Below are 10,920 nucleotides of genomic sequence, written 5' to 3'. Positions count from 1 at the left end.
CATATAACTACCTAAATATGTCACAGCAACCAAACAAAAATTCACCGCAGATTTGACTTGAACACAAAACCTGTGAATTGTAAATCAATTTTTTTTTATATCCATTTAGTTATTTCGCTTCTCCACCATTTTTTGCAATTTCTGCTTTATTATTGAGTTTATACCAAAGTTCACATTACTTCTCTGAGTTTCGAGATTTTTAGATAAATATAAAAGGAAAACAGAACCATGCTATTACTGCTCACTTGTAAAGAGGCCCTGTACACAATGTCTGGAATGACTGTTTCAATGATGGAACTAACAGTTCATTGATCAAGCATTCGAGCAAATAATTATATTAACAAGACTGCATTTCAAGTAGAAACACAACCGGTGACTAACACTGGCTCCAGTACATCTGTATTCACGCATCTTTTCCCGCCTAACAGCTTCATATTTGAGAGAAGTAAATGTATGTGCTTGCACGTTTGGGGGTCTGTATATTTGTTTGCACGTATGAATGTGTGTGTATGTTTTCAGGACCTACTTTTGGCAATTTACTGGGGGTTTTTTTTTTTGTTTTTAGGTTTTTTTTAAAAAACTTTCTGAGGAATGACTTATCATAAGTTTGTTGTCACACTAAGTTCTTCCCATTTCTTTATTGATTCTTATGTGCTGTATATGATCATATATACATACATATATATGCATGTATATATATATATATATGTGTGTGTGTGTGTCTGTATTTGTGTGTCTGTATTTGTCCCCCTACCATCGTTTGACAACCGATGTTTCCGCCTTTACGTCCTCATAACTTAGCAGTTTGGCAAACGAGAGAATAAGTACTAGGCATAAAAAGAATAAGTTTTTTCAAGTAAGGGTGGTGCACCAAATATGTGCAGTAAAATGGTTGGCGTTAGAAAGGGAGGCATCTAGCTGTAGGAACAATACCAGAACAAATGCTGGAACATGATGCAGTCCTTAGACTTCCGTCTGATCCTTGTCAAACTGTCCAATCCATACCAGTGTGGAACATGGGCATTGAATGATGGTGGTGGTGGTGGTGCTGCTGCTGATGATGATGATGATTATAGTGGTGGTGATGACGATGATGATAATGATGACCGGGTAGCGTTGTGTCCAAGTTAGAAATCATTATTTCTGCTGCTTCATGTCATATCTGTAGTCTTAATCTTAATCCTCAAGAAACTATTATTACTCAAAGCAGTCCTAACAACAGAACATCTCAATAAATCTCTCAACGTACTTTTATATCAGCAGCAGCAGCAAGAGTCAGGCTTTTTTTCTTTTCTTTTTCTTTTTCTTTTTCTTTTTACAGTCTGGAGAAAAATTTTTGTCCTCTTTCATCCTTCATTTTTTTCATTTTTTTAATTCATACATACGCACACATACATATATGCATACAAACAAGCATGCAGGCATACATACGTGCATACACACACACACACACACATATATATATATATATATATATATACACACACACACAAACACATATACATCGGTATTATATGTGCATATATATATGCACATATATATATTATATGCGTATATATGTATGTTTATATGTGTTTATATGAAAACATGTATATATACATATGTATGTATATATATGTATACATATATATGCATATATATATATATATATATATATATATATATACACATACAAATTCAAATCAAGCAGAAACATCACAAAGGCAATATAAACTTTCATTGATGGAGAAACTTTTGATCGATTTCTTCCAAGTTATATTTATTTATTTATTTATTTGTAGGTGAAACGGGTATATTTTTCTTTCCAAATATAATATTTCCTATCTGCTCAAATCAGCAACAATAATTCTTTACGAAGAGACATTCAATGTCTGTATCGGCAAAGTTAGATACAGTGCAGCACCAAGAATACTTACCATTTTGTTAAGCAACTTAAAGAGTTGAATTATGCTAAATTAACCAGAATTTATGCAGAGTGAAATTGAATATCACAATGAGGTTATACACAATGTGTGATTAAATGTTTATAGTATTTGTGTATATTTGCATATTTGTGTGTGTGTGTGTGTCTTGAATATCACGTGTGTGTGTATATGTGTCTTGAATATTACAAAGAGAAGCAGAATGTTATTTTATAATTCCTTTGTGTTTCTATGTATTTGTGTCTATTTGTGTGTATGTGTGTGTGTGTGTTTGTGTGTGTCTCTGTGTGTGTTTGTGTGTGTGTAGTTGTGTTTGTGTTGGTATGTTTGTGTGTGTTTGTGTTTGTGTGTGTGCTTCTGTATGTGCATGTGTTCGTGTTTGTGTGTTTGTGTGTGTGTGTGTGTGTATTTTACTTTTGCATTTCGTCCCTGAATAACTAACCCCTTAATGATAAGGATTTGTTATTCATGTTTTGCTTTGTTTTTTCACAGCAGTTTGATACTTTCCTATGCCAACTAATGTGGAAACCTATTTGAATCATTACAAGGGTACATAATACCCAGCTTGAAACCCTAACCTAATTGTTGTGGGTTCCTTTTAAGCACTTAACCTTAGTAGCTCAGTCCACCCAGCTGTAAGTAGGTAACACAGGGTGGTAGAGCTCATTACTGCAAATGAGCAATTTCACCATTCTGTGAATGAATGAATATTGATACGTTCCTGGGAAATACACTTGTTGTTCACTAGTGGTGGCCATCTGTCATGCCAAATAGAGGAGCTATTTAGCATGACGGAGAGATATAAAGAGAGAGAAAGATTAGTGTAGAATTAATATTTAATGGATATGTAATATTTTATGGGTGGAGGTGTGTTGTTTAGTGGTTAGGGTACTAGATTCATGATTGCAAGATTATGATTTCAATTCCCATACTGGCAGTGTGTTGTGTTTTTTGAGCAAAATGCTTCATTTTACATTACTCCAGTCTGCTGAGCTGCAGGTGTGTGATCCTACAATGGACTGGCATCCTATTCAGAGAGATTATTAGGATCTCAGTCACGTAAACACCATGGAATTTGGGTGACCAATTTTGTGAGTCCAAGGATCAAGACCGTTCTTGTTTTCTTACTATTTAATGTTTTATTGTAAATCCAAGATATACTAACATAATGTCTTTTTTTTTTTTTTTCCTTTTTCTAAATATTCACAGACCGTCCGGCAATTGAACTGACAGAAAATTCCACTGTCAGTGAAAGTCAAGACATTACGCTCCAATGTTCAGCCGAAGGTAACCCAAGTCCGCAAGTATCCTTGCAATTTGGAGAAGTTTTACAAAACGACAGCCATACATTTGAGAATAGTCCTATGATTCTGGAACTGAAGAATATAAGCAGGAATGAAGCAGGGCAGTACACTTGCACTGCAAAATCAGAATCACATGTATACGGTGCACTGATATCACAGAAATCAATGAACCTTGTTGTTCAATGTAAGTAGAATCTTCCATTCTTGCCTTTCTCTATATACTCATATCTATGTACATATATATGCGTGTGTATATATATATATATGCGTGTGTATATATATATATATATATATATATAGACATACACATATATATGCATATATATATATATGTATGTATGTATATATACATATATACACACAGAGATATATATAGATATATATATATATATGTATACAAACATATGTACGTATGTATGTATGTATATTTTGCAAAGCTGACATTGAATATATTTTTAGATTTTAGTTGTGGGTGGGGAAAGTTCTATTCTTTTTTTATAAATTTTCTTTTTTTTCACAAAGATTTCTTTAGACAGTATAAAATTCAATTTACATATTTATAAAGATATTATTTATTTCTGGGTAAACTGTTATAGCAATGATAACTTACATGCTGTTTTTAATTGCAGGATATAAAACAAAGAGAAAAAAATAATAATAATTCATGTATTAATGTGTATGTATATATATTGCACACACACACACATATATATATATGTATATATATGTAATATTTGTCTTTTCATTATGCTTTTATGCCACATTTAAGATTCCTTCAATGGATACTTTGGAATACTATTGGAATCATGGATTACCTTACAACATTTACTTTAATTCCTCAATGCCTTCCTTACACTTATAATGGATTACTTCACCGTATGCTCCACATGATTCTGTCTGGCCAATTAGTGGCACACTTCACTGTGATATGCCTTGATCCTCTATGGATCCATTGTAATTGAAATTACATGTATCTATCTATCTATCTATCTATCTATCTATCTATCTATCTATCTATCTATCTATCTATCTGTATATATATTATCTGAAGGGTACAATATTATATATCCATTACAGCTGATCTTACCAATTGGTTTCATGCTAGGAATTCCATGTATTTGTCAATCTACCCTATCTATCTATCTATCTATCTATCTATTTATCTATCTATGGCCATGCAGTGTCACTCAACTTAAAACCATGTGCTTGGAAAGCAAATTTCTCAATGCATAGCCATCCTTGTATGTGTGAATGTATGTATGCATGTATGTATGAATAAGCAAATGTGTGTGTATATATATATATATATATATATATATATATATATATAATACAAAGAATATATATACATGTATACACACATATATGTACATACTTACATCTACATGTGTATATACATGCATATCAGGGTACAGGACATTAGAACAATAAACTACAGACAACGGAACGAACACATAGGAAAACGGAAAGCCACTTGGAATATCCCTTCATCAGCTGTCTCTATTCTATCTAGACGTTTCAAAGATAAGACAGAACGTACTCTAGAATAGTCTCTTCCTGAGTAGTGGATCAACCCACTACACAGAGGATTCCAAGGTGGCAAACACAAACCAAGACAGGAAAAAATGGACAGTGAAAACAACATTCAAAAGCCGTATGGCCAAACGCAAATCTGAGGTAGAACGCTAGTAGTTCGTCTTGCCTTCACAGCGGCTGGAGTGAAAAGAAAGTTGACCACAGGTCACACGAGAGCAGAGAGGATGGTGGAGGGAGGAAGTGGAACAAGGAGGAAGGGACAGAAGGGTATAGCAGTGAAGTAGAGGCCAGGACAGAGGTATCGATAGAAAGATGGAGGAAGACAGATAGATAAATAGATAGAAAGATAGATAGATAAATAGATAGATAGATAGATAGATAGAAAGATAGTCACGTCAGAATAATAGTAGACTTACTTGCAAAAAAGGACGTGTGCGTTCAATAATGTAATAATACAAAGAATATATATACATGTATACACACATATATGTACATACTTACATCTACATGTGTATATACATGCATATCAGGGTACAGGACGTTAGAACAATAAACTACAGACAACGGAACGAACATATAGGAAAACGGAAAGCCACTTGGAATATCCCTTCATCAGCTGTCTCTATTCTATCTAGACGTTTCGAAGATAAGACAGAACGTACTCTAGAATAGTCTCTTCCTGAGTAGTGGATCAACCCACTACACAGAGGATTCCAAGGTGGCAAACACAAACCAAGACAGGAAAAAATGGACAGTGAAAACAACATTCAAAAGCCGTACGGCCAAACGCATAAGGGTTATCTTTTTCTTATAAAATAAGCCCCAAATTGTACATAGTGCTGCATGGATAAATCAAAGGTAAAAAAATAAAACAAACAGAAATCGTCAAAACAAAACAAGCTGGAAAAGTACGATAGCACAACAATGACAAACAGGATAAAACAAGACACACAGATCATTTGCAGCCAATTGCTTCTTCAGTCGGAGCCTGGAATGTCCATATAGAAATAAGAAAGAAAGGGATTAAAAATTCCTGGCAGATATCAATAAAGCACTCAGAATTAAAAGAATTTGGTTAGGAATGTTCAACAATTAGACACCAGTAGAATGTAAGTAGAATACAGATCCCAGGTAAATCTTCATTCATCACAGGTAATCCAAATATCTTGTGGCAGAATTTCTAGAAATATATATGTATGTATGTATGTATATATGTATATATATAGAAAGAGAGAAAAAGATATATATATATATGTATTTCATATATACAATATATCTATGTGTGTGTTTGTGTGTGTGTGTGTGTGTGTTCATGTAATCACATGCACACATATGCATGCATGCAGTTGTTTATTCAAAAATCTTCGCTTCTCTCTGTATTCCATACCAAAAAAATCCTAATCGTATTTTCAGCAAACCTTGTCACATTTTCACCATCCAATATAAACAAAATAATCTTTGCTGATTAGACCAGCTGTCCATAGACTGACACAGTTCAATAAAATCAATAAGTGCAATAAACCTTTCCCAGATTATAGATTAAAGACCCAATGGCATGCTTGACATAAGAGAGAAGCAAACTGTCAGAGTTATCAGATCTAAATCCATGCAACTCGATTTAATTTCCTGCTTATAACCATTTCCGATTTAGTTCGATATTGCCTTTGAGGGAGACAGACACACAGACAGACAGGTAGAGGGACAGAGAGATAATGATAGAGAGAGAAAGAGTGAGAGAGAGAAGGGGGGGAGAGAGCGGGGGCCTGAACATCATGCAAACTTCTACCAACTTTCTTCATCAACGATTCCTACAGATATCTCTCTGTGTATCTGCCTATCTCTCTCTCTCTTTCTCTCTATCTTTCTCTCCATCTCTCTCTCTCTCTCTCTCTATCTATCTATCTATCTCTCTATTTCTCTCTCTCTCTATCTGTCTATCTATCTACCTATCTATCTATCTCCCTCTATCTATGTCTGTCTAACATTTTCTCTCTCCCTCACACTCTCTCACTTTTTCAACATATCTGTGTGTTCATGTATATATATGAGTATGTGTGTACATATATACAAAAACATATATGTATGTATGTGTGTCTATGTGAGTGTATATGAATGCATACACACACACACACACATGCACACACATATGCATGTATGTAAGCACACAGAAAGGCATGAATATCATGAAAGCTTGTATCAACTTTCTTCCTCCCGATTTGCTACTGCTACATGTCTACCTATAACATGCATGTGCATGTGTGCACATGTGTGAGAGAGAGTGATGGGGAAGAGGAGGGAGGAGGAAACATTCATTGTTGAGTAAATATTGTATGAGACAATGTGCTGGTGAGGTTGGCCGTTCATAACCTGTCACTTGCACGGTACTCTTGGCTGTGCTCCAATCCTTTATGGTGCTCCACACATTGCACACAGGCAAGCCAATCAAAAACCTTTTAAGTGGGAGAGTGACCTGCAAATAAAGGGGCCAAATTTGTCCTTCAAATCCCACTCGACTATTATTACAAAAATTTAAAATAAAAATGAACACATTAAGTGTATGTATATATATATTGGGGTTAGTAGCTTGCGCTCTTAACCACTACGCCATATGCCCACAGGCATAGTGGTTAAGAGCACGGACTACTAACCCCAAGACTCCGAGTTCGATTCCAGGCAGTGACCTGAATAATAATAATAATAATAATAATAATAATAATAACATTGAAAAATATCTTAGGAATGAGAACTCAGGTTCAGAATTTCCCCCAAGACACCTGATGAAGGCTGGAGGGTATATCAGCCGAAACGTTGTGTTAACAACAAACAAGATGAGGACAAATATCCGTCTAATGTAAATAATGTAAATAATTCCTCATCTCTTAAATATAGAACAGTACATATATGATATTTTGAACATTATTTACGAGATAACCTGACATTTTCTGTCTTGTGAGTTACATAGCAATCTCAGTAGAGCTGGTGACATGACAAAAAGCACCCAGTCCACACTCTGTGAAGTGGTTGGTGTTATGAAGGGCATTGAGCTGTAGAAACTGTGACAAATATGACATTGGAGCTTGATGTAGCCCTGCACCTTGTCGGTTTTCTGTTACACTGTCCAACCCATGCTGGCATCGGGTATGGAAAAGCAAACACTAAATTTTGACCATGATCATGATGAGATGTATATATATATATATATATATATATATATATATATATATATACATATACCAACCTTATCATCATCATCATCACCATCACCATTTAACATCTATTTTCATACATATATATATACATATATATATGTTCGTGTGCTGTATTCCAGAATCAAATGAAACCTACATCTTTGGAACATACTAAAACTATTAAATATAACTTCAAAATGGAAATGAAGATGGTTGTTTCTATAGTTACAGCAAAACAAAAGCAAAGACAAAAAAAAAGACCAAAACAAACTAACAAACAAACAAACAGAAGATAAGAATATATATAAAAGAAACAAAAACAAAACACTAAATTTCAATCTATTTATTTGTTTCCTTCTTCTGATCTAAACCCATCGCACACTTGTCGTTTTTGTTAGTGTTGCTGTTGTCTTAGCAACTGTTTTTCCTTGTTGATATTTTAATTGTTGTTGTGTTTGCTATTGTTCATGTTGTTGTTGTTGTTCCTGGTGCTTGTTGTTGTTCTTCTTATTATTGTTAAATCTTATTTTAAATGATATCATTTATATTATTCTTTGTTTGTTATTCTTTTTATTTACTTTTTGCAGTAAATATTTTTGCCGATTTTTTTTGCTCAAATTTTTATGATACTTTATTTTTTATTTTTACATATCATGTTGTTGTTGTTGTAATTGTTGTTGTTCCACTTATTTCTTCTCTTTGTTGTTGTTGTTGTTGTTGTTGTTATTGTCATCATTGTTGCTATACTTGTTGTTATTCCTATCATTTGACTTATTGTTTCTCTCATTTCCTTTTTTTGTTAATCTTCTCTTGTTTCTTGTATTTGTTGTTGTTTCTGCAGCAGCAGCAGCACTTGTTGTTATCAGCATTGATGCTGTTGTTATTGCTTCTTCTTCTTGTCATCTTATTTCTTGTTGTTGTTGTTGTTGTTGTTGCAGCTGTTGTTCTTTTTTCTCTTGTTGTTGTTGTTTTTGCTGCCAATCTTGTTCTCCTTGTTGTTGTCGTTGTTATTGTCATTGTTGTTGTTGTTGTTGTTGTTGCCATTGTTGTTGTCGTTGCTGTTGTTGTTGTTGTTATTGTCATTGTTGTTGCTGCTGTTGTTGTTGTTGTTGTTGTTGTAGTTATGGTGAGCATAATATAATTGTAAAACATCCTGGCAGCATGATTTCATTGTCTTCTTGTCTCAGTGGAAAAATGTGCTTAATGTAAGGAATTAAGTTTAGCCAGCCAACTCTGCTGCTGTCGCTGCAGTTACACACAGACAGACACATATATATATTGGAGACATGTTCTTTTATGGGGATTTTTTTCTTAAATTCTTTTTGTTTTTCTGCTTATTTATGGTAAATGTTTTTAGTTATTTTATCCAAAAGTATATGTTACCCTGTGATGACAAGGATAAAAGATGATGACAAAGATGATGGTGATGACGTGGATGGTTGTGATGGGGATGATGATGATGATGATGATGGTGATGGTGATAAAGGTGTGGAGGAGGAGGAGGAGGAGGACAGCAGCAACAACTGTTACAGAATGACAAGAACATTAGTGATGATGTTGATGATAATGACATTGACAATTATGATGATGACAGTGATGATGATGATGATGATGACAACGACAATGATGATGGTTACGATGATGATAATGATGATAATAATGATGTTAATGATGATGATATTCATGAAGGTGGTGGGGGTGAAGATGATTGTGACTACAATGTGATGGTCGTTATGGCGATGATGATGGTAACATCAGTGATGGCAGTGGTCATAGTGGCATTAAAGACAATGTCAGTATACATGATGATGATGATGATGATGATGATGATGATGATGTTATTCTTGGTGATGGTGTTGTTTAACCCCAGGCCAAGACTGATCTAACAGACTCATGATCAAAAGTCTTCACTCTGTGACTTCCTTGTCCTTTCAGACACATTGTCCTGTCTTTGACTGCATTTTTCAATGGGACTTTTCTTTTATTCACAATAATAAACACCATTTTGGAGGAGATTTACCATATATATATATATATATATATATATATATATATATATAAATGGAACAAAAACGCAATAGAGGACATTAAAATGTTTGGCCAGATAGAAGATACAAAGGCGGACAAGAGAAGCAACGATTAGAAGGACAGGCAAAAGATGACGGAACATTTGTGGCCTTCATTCCTCAGTCAAGTTCCAGACGTCATGACCATTTCGGGCAGTTACACTTGAGATGGTTTGATCTGGTTGCCCTTTAAACACACAGCCAGCCTTCACCTATGTATATATATATATATGTATGTACGTATGTATAAAACATCATCATCATCATCATCATCATCGTTTAACGTCCGCTTTCCATGCTAGCATGGGTTGGACGATTTGACTGAGGACTGGTGAAACCGGATGGCAACACCAGGCTCCAGTCTGATTTGGCAGAGTTTCTACAGCTGGATGCCCTTCCTAACGCCAACCACTCAGAGAGTGTAGTGGGTGCTTTTACGTGTCACCCGCACGAAAACGGCCACGCTCGAAATGGTGTCTTTTATGTGCCACCCGCACAAGCCAGTCCAGGGGCACTGGCAACGATCTCGCTCGAAAATCCTACAGGAGCCAGTCAGGCGGTACTGGCAACGGGTGTATATATATGTGTGTGTGTATAAGATGTGATATATATATATATATATATATATATATATATATATACATATATATATATAAATATAATGCAAATATGCACTGGAAAAGAAAAAAGAACATATATAGTATATGTTACATATATACTATATGTATTATATATATATTACATATATACTATATATGTAGATAGATATCTGTGTGTATATATATATATATATATATATCCATCCATCCATCCCTCTGTGTATCTATATATATATGTGTATGTGTGTATACACACACACACTCACTCATACACACATAAATATTGACCAACATATTTCACTATT

General features: G+C 34.5%; 1 protein-coding gene across 1 annotated transcript in view; it reads left to right on the top strand.

The window, feature by feature from the left end:
- LOC106878166 (synaptogenesis protein syg-2) overlaps positions 1-10,920 on the top strand; it is a 166,618-nt gene that overhangs the window by 103,203 nt on the left and 52,495 nt on the right. The window contains exon 9 of the mRNA XM_089363935.1: positions 3,132-3,410. Within this exon, the coding sequence (XP_089220061.1) occupies positions 3,132-3,410 (279 nt within the window). The remainder of the gene's footprint in view (positions 1-3,131; positions 3,411-10,920) is intronic.

This window comes from Octopus bimaculoides, chromosome 15 (genome assembly GCF_046866305.1).
Source record: "Octopus bimaculoides isolate indiv1 chromosome 15, ASM4686630v1, whole genome shotgun sequence".
Taxonomy (NCBI): Eukaryota; Metazoa; Mollusca; class Cephalopoda; order Octopoda; family Octopodidae; genus Octopus; species Octopus bimaculoides.
Note: the sequence above shows the minus strand (reverse complement) of the source record. Positions and strands in the feature narration are given on the sequence as shown.